Consider the following 16,192-nt stretch of genomic DNA (forward strand, 5'->3'; position numbering starts at 1 on the left):
GTGTGTACACGTTGAACAATGATAATTCCTTAAGGCATTCATGACAATAAATTCGTCGATGCTTTATACAATTGTAACACTGCAAAAAATAATAATAATTAGGAAATCTGGAATACAATTGTACATAATATGTAGCTTTCACACACACACACAAAAATGGATCAATATCTCGCAACAAAAAATGCTTTGATTGCACGGTTCCCAGTTCCCAGCTTTCTTGTTGCGTTCAAATGCTGGTACGTGTTGGTTTCTTGCACATCACTTAATATATAATGTGCAGCGCCACATGGGCTATGGCGAGGTAGGCGCACATTTAGAATGGGCCCTTCCTCCACGCTGCGTGATCTGCAACAGCAACGAAAACTACATGGAAGCCAGCGACGATTCCAAAACTACATGGAAGAGAAAGACCTCTTTCCGCGCACCATGTTTGGATTCCGGACCAAGCTCTCCAAACAAAACGTGCTGCTAAAACTCAAAGAGGAGGTCCTACAGAGAGCGACCACAAGAGGGGAACCCATTATAATGTCCCTTGACAACAAAGGGGCTTTTGATAATGTTAGCCACGAGGCAATACTCACAGGTCTGGACGACCTAAACTGTGGACGACTAATCCATGGCTACGTGAAAGGTTTCCTCTCTAACCGAAAGGCCACGATTGGAATAGGCAATGCACGCACGGACACATTCAAAATTACCAACAAAGGAACACTGCAAGGCCCAGTTATATCACCTTTACTATTTAATGTAGCGATGACAGGGCAGGTCGGAAGACTAGAGGACATCGCGGACATCAAACAAGGTATGTACGCAGATGACATCGCAATATGGATAACTAAGAGCTCCTTAGGGGAAAAAAAGTCAGACTAGAGGCTGCAGCCATGTGTGTTGAGCAATGAGCCCGAGCTCGTGGTCTAGCATGTTCCACGGAGAAATCAGTACTACTCAGGGTATGGAGAAACAAAATGAATCGAACAGTTCCTACAGAATCATGGCTCCGCCTCAAGGTGTACCTCGAAGGCCAGGAAATCCCAGAGAGGACCATAATTCGGATCCTGGGGATATGGATACAGTCTGACCAAAAGAGAACCCGTACCCTTTCTCTTTTTAAAATAACAACACAGGCCACTCGGATGATCAAACGAATCTCAAACAGAAGAGCAGGGATGCGTGAAAAAGATACCCTGAAGTTAGCACGGAGCTTGGCAGGGTCGCCTACAGCCTACCATACCAAAGCATGAATCTATATGAAGAAAAACAAGCAGAAATAATCGTACGCAAAGCGTAGAAGACAGCGGTCAAGCTAACAGTCAGCACGTCGACAAACAAGCTCCTAGCTTTGGCTGTCCACAACACCTTCCAAGAACACAGGGAAGCCCAACTCAAAGCACAGACGTAGAGGCTAATGCAAACTCCAACGGGCAGAGCGCTCCTCCGAAAAGTTCAGACTAGAGGCTGCAGCCATGTGTGTTGAGCAATGTGCCCGAGCTCGTGGCCTAGCATGTTACACGGAGAAATCGTAACTACTCAGGGTATGGAGAAACAAAATGAATCGAATACTTCCTACGGAATCACACCTCCACCTCAAGGTGTACCTTGAAGGCCAGGAAATCCCGGAGAGGACCATAATTCGGATCCTGGGGATGTGGATACAGTCTGACCAAAAGAGAACCCACACCCTTTCTCGTTTTAAAACAACAACACAGGCCACTCCGATTATCAAACGAATCTCAAACAGAAGAGCAGGGATGCGTGAAAAAGATACCCTGAAGTTAGCACGGAGCTTGGCAGGGTCACTTACAGCCTACCATACCAAAGCATGAATCTGTATGAAGAACAACAAGCAGAAATAATCGTACGCAAAGCGTAAAAGGCAGCGCTCAAGCTAACAGTCAGCACGTCGACAAACAAGCTCCTACCTTTGGCTGTCCACCACACCTTCCAAGAACAGAGGGAAACCCAACTCAAAGCACAGACGTAGAGGCTAATGCAAACTCCGACGGGCAGAGCGCTCCTCCGAAAACTTAGATACACCGAACGGATAAGGAAAATGTCCAAAACAACGAACATCCCAGACGAACTTCGCTGAAGGTTCTGAGTTGTACCAATTCCCCAAAACATGGACCCGAACCTCCCCCAAGGCAGACAAGAAGTATGAGCAGACTATATACAGCAAACCTATGCCAACAAGAACAACACAGTGTACGTGGATGCGGCCACGCAACACCCTAAGGAAGGAAGAATGGCGGCAACAGTGATAGGCCTGGAGCACCAAGAAATCACTAGCGGTTCTCTACAACACAGTACCATAACCAAAGCCGAGGAGCTTTGGTTATGGTACTGGTTCAGGAGCCGAGGAGCGATCGTCCAGTCCTGAAGCCCTCCGCCACTGCTAGAGCTGTCGCTCTAGCAGTGGCGGAGGGCTTCAGGACTAGACGATCGCTCAACATTATCTCCGATTCACAAGCGGCCTGCCGAAATTTGCTGAATGGCAGAGTAAGTTGCCCCATATTCCATGTACTCCTTGAGGCAGAAGGCGACACAACACAATACAATCTACTGAACACCAAACCATGGTCCAACACAGGGTCTTCTAGGCGCCGGGACACGCGGGAATAGCAGGGAACCCGGAGGCGGACAGGGTCGCTCGAGGCTATGCTACAAACCGAGCTCCCAGCTAACCCGACCTCGAAGAGCCCTCGCCAGTTCCCAAGGAATGCTCGCCCATTCTAGCACATTACAGATGGATCAGAAAGACCAGAAAGAAAGACCGCCACATAAATCTCTAACTAAGGCAGAGGCAGTTGACTGGAGACCACTTCAAACAGGCCCCTTTCCCAACCTATACGTACTAAATAAACTGCACCCTTTGTAGGAATTGCTACGAATGGGTGGATGTCTGATTTTCCCTTTATTCATTACTTCTCTCCACCTTGCGGGTTTCCGCAGAACTAATACGACAAACACTTGCCTTTGCTTCGTGTTGTCGACAAATTCGTCTTCGTCCTGCCATCTACTAGCCGCCTGGTTAGCTCAGATGGTAGAGCGGCTGCCCCGGAAAGGCGGTGGTCCCGGGTTCGAGTCCCGGACCAGGACGAATTTTTCTTCCATAATGAGGCTTTTCTTTCGAGGAACCCGTATGGGTTTCCTTTGTAGGAATTGCTACGAGCGGGTGGATGTCTGATTTTCCCTTTATTCATTACTTCTCTCCACCTTGCGGGTTTCCGCAGAACTAATACGTCAAACACTTGCCTTTGCTTCGTGTTGTCGACAAATTCGACTTCGTCCTGCCATCTGCTAGCCGCCTGGTTAGCTCAGATGGTAGAGCGGCTGCCCCGGAAAGGCGGTGGTCCCGGGTTCGAGTCCCGGACCAGGACGAATTTTTCTTCAACTATGAGGCTTTTCTTTCGAGGAAACCGTATGGGTTTCCTTTGTAGGAATTGCTACGAACGGGTGGATGTCTGATTTTCCCTTTATTCAAACTGCACTCTACACGGTATGCAGACAAATGGCCCTGGTGCAACATGAAACCCACCTTCCATCACGCTACATGAGAATGCCAGAAATCAAATGAGATTCCAATAATTACAAACCCAAGTCTGCAGCAATGGGAGGCACTCCTGACCAGCGACCGCCGCGAAGACCAAGTCGTTATAGTGCAGCGAGCTCTCGTGGTGGCTGAGGCCAACGGAGCCCTGAACTAAGGAAGCAGCTGACCCTGCTGAGCCCAGCTAGGAACAGAAGCATAAGACTAGTGATCCCGGCGGGCAGCCGCTCTATATCTCTGTAAATAAAGTCAAATAAAGTTTTACAACTCGAGCAAGTCAAGGAGAAGCAGATCCACTGGAGACGCCGGCGCCACTCTCCTCACGTGGTTAACTTACTTTCACTGTGCTAGCTCGGCTCCACCGATACCCTCTCCACTTCTGCGTGCTCCTCGTCTCTCGCCAGCCAATTGGAAAAGGAAAACCTGTCACTGTAGGCAGAATGCTATTCGCTTTAATACCAGACAAAAGTCACCTCCTATAAACTAGAAGAACGTTTGACGGGGCTCTTCAGAGGACTTTGTTGATCGCAGCCCGTGCTTGCGTCGGCGGTTACGTAAATTCGATGACACGAAATTGTCATAAAGCTAGAATGGAATAAACTTACGCTATAACGCTCCAGTCCACGCATGTTTTTACCGGCTTGTGAAGGCCTGTAACAGGCCTGTTAAGAACAGGCTGAATTCTCAATGCTTCCAGTTCAAAAAATATTTCTAGCGTAACAACTTTTTTGTATCTGTAAATTCGTGGCCATATTCAGAAATAAGTGTATTAAACCGTTCATTTTTCAAACGAGCCGGATCTATTAGGCCTGAAGGAAATCGATGTTCTTCTTTGACTGTGAGCATGCTCTAGACATGCGAGATTTCTTTTCCCTTTTTTTTTGCTATAACAGGTATTCGAGAGGTATTATAAACGCGGTCTGTCAAAGAAGAAAATTTGTGGGTGAAATATGAACACCCGTGCATGCTAAATCACAGTGACAAACGCCACGAAAGGATAACAGGTAGATCGGAGCTTTCCAAATGCTTGTGTCCTTTGCGTTCGCCCCATTCGTATTGCGCAGACTCGTTCGTTTAATCATAAGTGGTCGAGTCATTGCTTAGGACACCGAATTCACCGCACAACTCAGGGGACAGCAATTCAACTTTCATTTAGTTGATAAATAACTAGCATAAAAGCCACTCCTCACAATAGTTACAGGTAGCCTTGCTTATCAGAACAACGGCAGCGAGGCACGCGCACCTCTATCGAACGACGTGCACAAATAGGTTATCGGCGTGGCCGCAGAAAGCATAGTTCACTGCAGTGGCTTCGAACCATGGAAAATAGGCCGGAAGACATTTGTAAGGAACTAAAACTAAATAACGACAATGGTCACTGGTATCTCAGCACACGCGACACACTTTTGAGAAACACACCCGCTCCAACTAACTAGCTAGATAAATGCAAGAATAGAGACAATTCAGGCCAAACAAACAAGGTGCTGCAGTAATAGCTTAAGGTAAGCCAGTGGCGCGGCCCACCAAGTCGAACGAACCGCGACCGGTGCCCCGTTCGAGTGTCGTGCATCGATCTGAACAGGAATAGGGAGCACGGAGTCAACGACACTTCCGATACCGTAATGGACGGAAGACGGCGGGAACGCTCGGAGCTGCTTTACGACGGAATTGTTGCTATGTGGCAAGTGCGCTCGTTTTATCGTGGCGTAACGCCCAGGACTAAACCTCGTTGAAACTATAAGTGCATTGCACTGTCTGAAAACGTCCAGTTTCCCCCAAAGGTAATGGTACGTCCTGAAAATAGCGCTGATACGAAACGCTCCTGCCTACAGCTTCCTCTTGTGACGACCGTTCCCTTTCCTTCAGCCACGATTCTCCCGGAGAGCAGTGATATGATGGTTAATGATGACCAAGTTGGACATGAAAGGCATGTTTTTGGAAGGCGTCAAGGACCAGTGTGCAGCAGCAATGTTCGATGTAGTGGTGGAGAATTGGTGGAGGTTGACTGGTAGTCCAATAGCGGTCATGATACTCTTGTAGTCGAGTCAAAATAACGTTTGCCGGACGCACTTTTTACTGCAGCAGCAGATCAGAGCTCGAAAATAAGTTTGTCTGTGCGTGGGCATGCGCCCGTCGGTCCTTTCCTTTACGCTGACGACGACCGCTGTGCCGTCCAGTCATTCTCAGCGTCACCATCGCCATTGCGCGAAGAAACGGAAAATTTTGTTTATCACCAACCCTTCAATGCTCTTAAATGAAGCAATATTGAGTCACACAATGGAGCCAGTTATTGCACGTCTGTCCTGCGCAATCAAGTATTATATCACAATATTATATCTCCATCTTACATAATCCCCTCATATGTATCTCTAAAGCACACATACCTGCCAGTGTAACGGTGCATGATATTCAATAATTTCATAATAGAGGTGGAACGCCTGAGTTGTTGGCATAGATCAGGCAGTACGTATAAACGTGGGCAAAGCGTCTAAAACAAAAGATCTGCTTTCACCACCACTGAGGTTCAAGCGAATGCCACTGCAGCAATACGTACTGGCTATACGAACGTAACAACCGCGCTATCGAGCAACACTAGCACCTGGCAACTTTTGCAAGATTTTACGCTCCACATACATGCTCTGAGAGTGGTGGCAACTGTGAACGCATTGCGGAGGCCACAACGGGCAACACTGCGGAAGAGGCTGACGTTGCTTGCATCGCATATAGAAGTCGTTCTTGAGAAGATGCTGGAGCGTTGGTGAGCGAATATTGTCATCACTATAGCCGGAAAAATAGCGTCGATGGCACAAATTAGCCGCGTGTGAAAATAATGATATTGAACATCAATAACAGATCAATAATGGCACGTGCCTGTAATACAAGATGCACTGAGAGTCTGGTAGCTGGCGGCAAACAACGCCGTAATAAGCATAAGCCAAACGAAATAAGCCAACATAAGCCAAACGAAATAAGCCAACAACGAGAGTCAACAGCGCCATTTCCAACAGCAGTGAGAACCCACAATTTAGTTTACATAATTGCTCACCTGATTTTCTTGTACTCTCGTCCATAGGAGGCACTTCGTCATTTAGTTTGTGCCATCGGTAGTAGCAGAAGTTATTAAAAAATTTCGCGCCGAACGATACATATGGTGGCGGACTAGCCAGGGAAGCAGTCGATCGCAGACCGAACAATTGTGGCCAAACTCCGTGTCCAGAAACATTCTCTAGAATTTGGGATTCGCCCCGGTGAAACTCGAAGAAAGTGGCAACTCACGCTTCTGCCGCTTGGACGCAGACTCGAACGACCTAGCTTGACGCTTACGAGCGGACTCCAGATCTTCATCGGTAGCTTGCGCTCGACGCCGACAATTAGACTCTCCCATCCGCTCTTCCTGACGTTCTTCGGAGGCATGCAAAGTCACTGGCCTCATTCTCCGCTTTAGCACGGGCACGTTGTTGTTGGTTATAGTCCCGTCTTTGCTGTCGACGCCTCTCCTCGTACTCGGCTTGTTGTTCGGCCGTGCGCACAATGCGTGGTCTTCCCATTTTCCCCAACTTTTCTCATTTTTGTTGGAGTTGACATTTTCTACTCCTGCAATGCACACTCCGGTTCTTGCACACCAAGGCGGCTACCGCGGCGCACATCTCCGTGTTCTGCCGCGCCGTTGTATTGAGTGCAGACGAGAGCAGACGCAGACAGCAGCAACGGCGGCCAGCGCGAGTTCACTCCCCAACTGTGCAGGTTGGGCGGGCGGGGAAATCACGTGTCCTTTCTTTCTTTTGCACCGTACTATCGTTCGTTATCTTTTTTGTTCACTTTACAGACGTCAGCCGGCTCAGATAACCCCACTACGAGACGAGGCAGTGCCTCCATCTTTTTTGATCACTTTATGGACGTTAGCCAGCACAGACCCCTCCCTCCTCCCCCCCCCCCCCCCCTACGAGACCACGCATACGGCTAGATCGTCATGTACGTCGAGTAAACAATTTCGCTGTAAGATGAAATTAAAAATTAAATTATGTTTTGGGGATATTACGTGCCATAACCACGATCTGAGTGCAAGGCAAGCTTTAGTGGGGGCTAAAGATTAATTTTGACCATCTGGGGTTCTGTAACGAGCAGCTATACCTACGTGAACGAGCATGTTTGCATTTTTGCCCGCGTCAATATGCTGCCGCGACCGCCGGGAGTCAATCCACGACCCCAAGGCCAACAGTGCAATACCAATAGTCGCTGGCCTACAGTGGCGAGTGACGAAGTTATTGCAGCCGAGGTGAGGTAATCCCTAGTCAGGGCCTTCAAAACGACACCTTTATGCTGAAAAGCAGGAAGCCTTAAACGCCGCAATTTGTGTATGTGGATGTGAGCTTATGGTTCACACGGTACAGAGGCGTGTAATGGCCTACAATTACTGCTTTATTATTCAGATTCAGCTCCCGCTAACCTAAATAGAACTATTCTATAGCGACTGGATTCTTGGCCATTCTCCCCTTATAGGAGGCGATCCCATTATTTGAGGAACGAGCAAGCATACATGAATGCGGTCTGCGCTGTGAGAGAATACTGCTGTCACAGTACATGAATTCAGTGCCAAAGAAATTGCTGAAGTTTGCAATCTTCTTTATTCGCTCGTCTATCCGCACATAACGCATGAGAGCAGATTGCAGCCATTTGTGGCGTTGGAAATATTACAGGCGAAGATGACCGGTCACCGGCAAACAACAATTGCCTGGTCTTGCGCTGGTGATATTGTGTTTCGAAATCAATATGTTGCATACGCCGTAATTTTTTTTCGTTTCTTTTCTTTTTGCAGCCAGAACTTGATAAAGGCACTGCGGATTTCGATGGGCGTACTTTGGGACAATGGTTACAGAGCGTGTTCAATCATTGTTACCGAGTGCGCTGTCTCGGTTTACACGTAGCGTATGCTAAGCGATATATATATATATATATATATATATATATATATATATATATATATATATATATATATATATATATGTAAACCAGAATGTCCTGCAGACTGATCGAGAGATAACAACTCGGAGGCGCGCTGGTATATCCACACACAACACGCACTCACGGATCCGCAAACACAGGAACACGCGCTTATGCGGACACGCACGTATACCCACTCACGTGCGCGCGCGCGCGCGCGCACATGCAAGAAAACAATGAACCAGACGCGTGTACATGTAACCGGAGAACTTTCGACTAAAATGGCCAGCAGCGATTCTGGCACTAAGATCGTTCTGCTATAGCACAGAAACGCCGGTTAGCACATGGTATGTTTCTGATGTTCATGCATTAGGCTTCAAACGTTTCTGCATCTTCGTTTATTGCGCTTTATCTGCCTGTATCGGTCTAAATTTACAACCAATGCCATGTACTTCGAAACGCAGAGGGCAATAGAACTCTCCGCAGTCGCAGCATTACTGCGAATTTTCGCATTTATAAAGCAATATTTAATTAGATAAGGAGGTTACCAGTACTGACGTACGGAGCAGAAACCTGGAGGCTTACGAAAAGGATTCTACTTAAATTGAGGACGACGCAACGAGCTATGAAAAGAAGAATGATGCGTGTAACTTAAGGGATAAGAAAAGAGCAGATTGGGCGAGGGAACAAACGCGAGTTAATGACATCTTAGTTGAAATCAAGAAAAAGAAATGGGGGGGGGGGCATGGGCAGGGCATGTAATGAGGAGGGAAGATAACCGATGGTCATTAAGGATTACGGACTGGATTCCAAGGTAAGGGAAGCGTAGCAGGGGGCGGCAGAAAGTTAGGTGGACGGATGAGATTAAGAAGTTTGCAGGGACGACATGGCCACAATTAGTACATGAACGGGGTATAGTTGGAGAAGTATGGGAGAGGCCTTTGCCCTGCAGTGAGCGTAACTAGGCTTATGATGGTGATGATGATGATGTAGTTAGAGGTGAACAACTTTCAAAGTCTAAAAAAGCTGTTCGAAGCCAGAAGGACGAAGTTCCGGCGAATTCGTGCACTAAGCACTTTTCCCATGCTGACTGAACCGCAATGCTTGCAGTTCCTGTATATCATCAGGGTTCCCTCTAGTATTTCTTTCTTTTTTTGCGGGATACTCCATGCACATAACACGCGCGCACAAATGCTTCACGAGAGCCGTTGCGAATGGTGGGGGGGGGGGGAAGGGGGCAAGAGCTCCGAAAATTGTCCGTGATGTCATGTCTATCGAGCGGGAATAGCGCGCGACGCTCGGTACGTGGGCCCGTCTGGTCGGCGCCCCCCGCGCTCGAAGGGTTCTTCCTGGTTTCAGCTCTGTCCCTACACCCTTTCCCTTACTTCGCCGCTGTGGCGGAAGCAAAAATAAGGCGGCCAGGCTTACTCTCCCGTTCATTTGCCGAGCAGCGGGTCGATCGCCCGAGCAAAGGCTCACGACACACGCGCGTACACTGGAGAAGTAAGTGCAGCAACGCAATGATAGCGCTCGCATGCGACGCGTTCTCGTGTTCCTCTTGTCCCGGCAGCCAAGATGTGCGCGCCCTTGTCGAAGGCCAGGCGGAGTCAGAGAGACACGATTGGCGCGCTTTTCTTCCGAAACGGGACCGAAAAATGTACTTACGCTACGCTACCAACTGTTCGCAAGAACAAGCGCGAGGTAATCGCGCATATGTCGGACAGGTTATCAGCGAAGGTGGCCGGCCAGTAGCAAAGGCACTTTGCACTTTAGCAAAGCTCTGTGAATTCGGCCCCAGAACGCGTATTCTCAAGAAAGCTCTCAATTAGAATTGCTCTTAAGAACAAACGCCAGCCAATCCCTATGCTGGACATATTATTAGCGAATATAGCCAACCAATGGCAAGCAGCACGCATACGAATGAAAAGCATTGTGAATTTCTTCCTGCGTGAGAAACTCAAAAGCTTTTCGTTCGTAAGTCAAATTTGCCATTTGGCCAGCCGTCTTCACTAAGTATGGACAGCTGGGCTAGTTGGTTATGATTAGCATTATGAAACATAGCTAATTTTCTTTTATCTCTCATCCACCATTATCACTTTAATGACTGCTGTTTCATCCAAAAAAAAAAAAGGAGTGTGCATCGGCTCTTGCCTAGCACCACTTTTAAGCGATATTTTCTTAGCAAGTATTGACAAGCGCATTCAAGCGTCCCTTTACAACGCAGGCGTGCGGAACATTACATTAACTATCTCCAAGGCTAGTTCGCCGTGCGGCTGATCACGCGCTCCACGCAGAGACACCAAGTACAGCTGCACGTAATCACGGTTTCACCGGTAGTGGGTTCACAGACTCGCATGAACTAATTGCAATTGCAGGCGTGCGGAAAGTTTTTAGATATGTCGACGATTACCTCGTGGTAATGAATACGACTGATGCTCAGGATAAAGGCAATAGTATAAGCAACATTCTCGATATTTTTGCTAGTAACGCCTTTGGAATGAAGTTCACGTACGAACTGCCGCAAGATGGTCGCATCCAGTACCTCGACCTGTGTCTTACTTTTCATGGAGCGCGCGTGTGCTGGCAGTACAAGCCACGGTCGAAAAAACAAATTCTGAATTATCAATCGGCCCACTCCAAGCTCGTAAAAAGAGCTATAGCAAAAAAAAAAACTGCACCCGCTCTGCTCTAGACAAGTCATGCGAACATCAAGTTCGTGACAGCGTCGACGCCCAGCTAAGGCATCTGGAGAAGGCTGGGTTCCACGGAGAAATCGTGGCCTCGGTGGTAGAGAGCCAGATTCGCGAGGCAAAGGCTGGTGGGAGGCGCAGGCTGAAAAAAGACGCACGCCCGCAAAAGCGCCCTGTCGTAGTGCCCTATAGGCACCAGGTTTCCCACCGCATCAAGAAGGTTGGCGACAGGTGCGGGGTGCGTATTGTGTTCTCAGCACCGGAAAAGCTGGGACGAATGTGTCGCCTAGTAAACGAATCCCAGAAGAAGCCAGCTTGCAAAATAAAGCACACCAAAGCCCTCGTTGAATGTGACGCCGGCGTTGTGTACAGTATTCCCCTCGCCTGTGGGAAATGCTATATTGGCCAAACCTGGCGCTGTCTGAATGAACGCTTGCTAGAGCATCGCAAGAATGCTACATCACTACGTGGCGCTGGTCATTTAGCCGACCACATTCGCCGTTGCTCGCACAACCAGCATACAAGGCGTTTTTCGAACGAACACGCGTGTTGCGCAAATATAGCAATCAGAAACACCGGGAAATATTTGAAGCGTTTTGTATCTACAATGAAAAAGATTACTGCGTCAGTGCTCCTTCTGTTGCACTCGGGACAAAAGAAATTGATTATCTAAGGGCAAACGGGTGTGTCGAATCAGCTAGGTAGGGCGGGAGATGAACAAGATTGTACTGAGTGATGTAAAAAAGAGAGGGAAAAGTTTTTCTTTTTATTTTTGTTTTGACACCTCTGATGACCTTTGCCTAGACCAAGGAAACATTTTTGAGTGGTCCTGCGCACTAGCAGTCCCCCACCCCCTCCCCCTGTGTACATAAAAGCCCTGTTTTCCATGAATAAAATTCAGTTGAAGTCTGGCGTTCGTGTTGTCTTTCTCTCCTCGTCCGTGTCCAAATGTGCGCTGTAACTATGTTTCATAATGCGTCTTCACTAATAGTGTGTCCAGCATCAGCAGTGGCTGGAATTTGCTCTTACGAACAATTTCAAAGCGTTAAGAGCTTTTTGGGAATACAGACCCAGAATCAGTGTTAACAAACCACTTCTCACGCTACAGGCGTTCATCAAATGAGTCGCCAGCCAATCGGAAGACAACGCATAGCATTATTGAATTCGGCCGCAAATGACGAATAGTACTTACGAGCGCAATTTTTTTCTTTTTTTGCGAATTGGGCTCGTGGATCAGCTGCTAAAGTTGAGCGCTTTTAAAACGGGAACCATTCAATAACATTAACGAAGATACTAGCGATTGCTTCCAGCCAATGAGAAGCAGTTTTTACGCAGGAACAGCCTGGTGATTTTGCTCTCCGGCCTAAACTCTCGAAGCTCTTTGTCTGTACAAACGTCTCGTGATTCACCAGCTGCCTTCGCTGATAAAATTCTCGGTATCCCAATTAGCTGTTGCCTGTATGTTCTGCGATATGCTTTTACAATTCTGGGCGATTGTCTCATATTTACAAAGCTTTTCTTCGACATTAAGAACAATTAGCTTCGCGAATATGGTACGAAGGGGTCAAATTAACGAACCTTTTCTTAGTAAGAGTAGTTTGTCAAAGGCTAGCTGGCTTGGATATTATAATGTTCGTTATCACGATTGGCCGCCAGCTGTTTTCATCGCGCTTGCGAGTGAACTGTTTTGAGAACAAGGGCTTCGACGATTAGCGCATGAAGTACGTTATTACGTTGTCGCCTAATGCGAAAGAGTGAATAGGATCAAACACTCATTTAGCCCTGGTTACTGCTTGAAGATGTGCCGTTCCATCCTTACAGTACTCCGACTAATCACCGATTAGCCACAAAACGAAGCCTATTTCTCTCTTTCAAGCTGTAACAGCGCCCCTACCATATATAATTTGAGATAGCAGAATGTAATATGGTTTTAGTTGTCCCTAAATAAGGCGTAGTTTCACGTTTTCCTTGACCCAGTGCATGTTTACGATGCAAAGCTGCTATGGTGAACGTACGCGGACTATAGTTACTTTACCTAGTCTGTAACTTAGTCTGCATTGTAATATTTTACGTAATCTGCATTTCGTTTCTTGTATTTTAGTTTTCAGCTTACGGAAGCTCGAAGCGCGGGAACAGTAGAGCGTTCCTCGCTATCCACAGAGAGTATGTTTCAATAGTGAATGCCTGCAGTGCACTGATGACCAAAAATCATATCGGATTTCTTGTTTAACGCCCCTGACAGTGGGTTCTCGGCAATAACACCAGTGATCCTGTCATCGAGTTTACTGACAAACATTACTGGAGCATACTTTGGCGCTGCTATTATTCGACCATCATTGGGAATGATGGTAAGTAAGTAGATTTGTCTAATCGTCGCGCTTGTAGTTTGTAATGTTCTTGCAGCGTAATGTATTATTACGCTTTATTTTTCTAAATTTCCAAAGCACAGGTGGTTTCGTTTCGGCGCACCTGCGTAAACGTTGCATATATTGTATGCAACGTTGCTGCTGCGGGCACTGACAACATAATTGTTTTGTTGAAAGTGATCACTTTGCAGTCAACAAGCCGTTTCAAGCCAGAGGGACGAAGTTTAGACAAATCCATGTACTTCCCACTTTTCGTATGCTGGCTGAACCGCCATACTTGCAGATCCCGCCAGATTTCCCTCTACTGATCTTTTTTTTTTTTTCGGGAAGCTCGATGACTTCAACTCGGGCCTCAAAGATTGCAACGCTGCTAGATTGATCTCGGAAGCCACTGTTTCGACTGCAGCATCATTTAATCGGTGACAAACTTGGAATTTGAATTCATATACATTTTTATCATGTATACGCTCTCGTTCGCTTATCGCATTTCCTTTGCAGTGGGAGCTGTTGAAAATTATTTCAGTTGATGAACCTGTGTCGTAATCTACGTGTTTACGAAGGGAAAAATGTTTATTTGACAGTTATCAGTTTCATCTCTGGCGAAACGCAATTTTCTTTCTTTGTAAATATATAGCGCATAAATTACGCGACGCATATCTGCAATATGGTGTATAGAATAACTTATATTGTTCAATGAAAGCAGCTGTTTATGCTCTTTGGCATAAGGCTGGATTCTAAAACATGATTTATTAGGTAGAGTAAAAATGGTTATACATGCAAGATGCGGTGCATTGGTTATAAGTGCATTACAATTTACCAAATCAGATGTGTGACTCTACGTCTGGTGGTAATTGGCTGTCGCACGCGTTAACCTCCCACTCAAAAGAAAGAAACACTTAATACCAAATTTATGACACACAGGGTCGCAGTCGCGAAAGGATAATGCACAAAGGCAAGCTGTACTTTTGTAAACGTGATACGACAAAGAATAAGAAAATAAAAACTAGGTTAACAAAAAAGCACAGATAACTTAGCTTGCAACTGAACACTCTATGTATTAATTTATTTCTAAAGCACGATTGTGAAGCAAGCGAACAGCCACATTGAGAGATTCAAAGTAACCATACCTCTTTGCGACTGGAAAATAAGCATTGACAGTTATGCCAGGCGTCAGAGCTTTGTCTGAGACGTCATTGCTTACACGTCTGTTCGCGCAAATTCTCAAGTGAGCTAAATACGTAATGCAGCTGAAAACTATCCCCTTGCCTTACGGTCAATACTTCTCTCCTCTGCTACTAAAACTGCATGTTTGGAGAAACGATATGGACGGAAACATATACATGGTGCGAGCGTGCGTGTCTCTGTGTGTGTAATATTTGCTCGAATCATGTCACTGCACTACAGTTATCTGCCCAGGTGGACATCAACTGCAAGAAAGACCAAATCAGTCTATTATAGCGAAGTAAACTAATTACATCAATTAACTTCCCAATTACAAGACTTTACAGCACACGTCTATATGACACAGTTAAAGAGAATACCTTTACGTCCTGGGGCGTTGATCAGAGATCCGCTCTGAGCGGTGACGGATGCGCGATCAAGTAGATTGAACGAATAATTTGATGCACTAGTATTGATTCACGTGGCCATTCTGTAATCCAGAAACCTATATTTATTTTTTATGATGATTCGCTTCAAGTTCTCAGGGTAAACATGAGCCGTAATACTTGTAGCTAAATAGTTAATTAATGTAACTAGTTTAGCTAGCGAATCAATCGGTTTTGTTATTCTTGCAAATGATGTCCACCTGGGCTGAGTGTTTGAATTTCACCGCAGCAACTTAATTCAGGTAAATTTTGTAGGCTTTCCTATTTTTTTATTTTTCGAATAACAAAGAAAGAAAACTATGGTATGCAAAGTGCTCCGAATACAGTGTGAACGAAACTTACGAGATTGAGCGCGTGGTGTTGATGGGTGAGGTTGGATGCGAGAGGGACAATGGGGGAGAGTTTATTGTAAGTGCGTAGGAGGAAAACATTCTTTCACGCATTCTGGCCGGGCAGGTTTAGTGCCTAGGCCGGTAAGTGGCTCATGCGCCGCCAACCCATCCGGAGGAGCCTTTGCTTACCAAGTCTCTTCGCCGCCTTCATTTGTGGGTCCGATGTAAACGCGAATGTGAACAAACCCTCGACGCTGGAAAGAGCTCGGCCTTTTCCCGCGCTGCAGGTGTGCGGCGTTCTGTCGGCTAGCACCAACAGCCGCAGCAACGCGTCTGACAAAATAACGACACGACTGCGAAGTTTCACTCACCACAATGCGAAACTGCACGGCCAGTTCTTTCCCGCTGCGGGTCATCGTGCCGGCGCTGCTGGTAAGATGAAGTGAACGACGACGACAACAGAGGATGGCACCAATTGGCACCGTCGACACTGGTAAAAAAAAAAAAAGCACGACGCTAGTCCTGCCGGAGTTCGGGCCGGGAACTAGGGGGCGTCGACGTTGCGACCCGGCACTCAGGAAAGGGTTTAAGTATTCAGCAGGGGCCCGAACGGAGCGCGGGGCCGCGTCCTGCACGGCCGACGATCACTGGCTGGCGGCGCAGCGCTTGTCTGGCGGCGGGGCTGGCGGGTGCACACGTGGTCCAGCCA

General features: G+C 47.0%; 1 protein-coding gene across 1 annotated transcript in view; it reads right to left on the reverse strand.

Annotated features, from left to right (window-relative positions):
• Positions 1-15,951, reverse strand: part of LOC142579523 (sodium- and chloride-dependent glycine transporter 1-like) — a 197,074-nt gene extending 181,123 nt beyond the window's left edge. The window contains exon 1 of the mRNA XM_075689831.1: positions 15,855-15,951. Coding sequence (XP_075545946.1) covers positions 15,855-15,899 — 45 coding nt within the window. The 5' untranslated portion in view covers positions 15,900-15,951. The remainder of the gene's footprint in view (positions 1-15,854) is intronic.
• Positions 15,952-16,192: the final 241 nt, after the last annotated feature.

Source organism: Dermacentor variabilis, chromosome 4 (assembly GCF_050947875.1).
Source record: "Dermacentor variabilis isolate Ectoservices chromosome 4, ASM5094787v1, whole genome shotgun sequence".
Lineage (NCBI taxonomy): Eukaryota > Metazoa > Arthropoda > Arachnida > Ixodida > Ixodidae > Dermacentor > Dermacentor variabilis.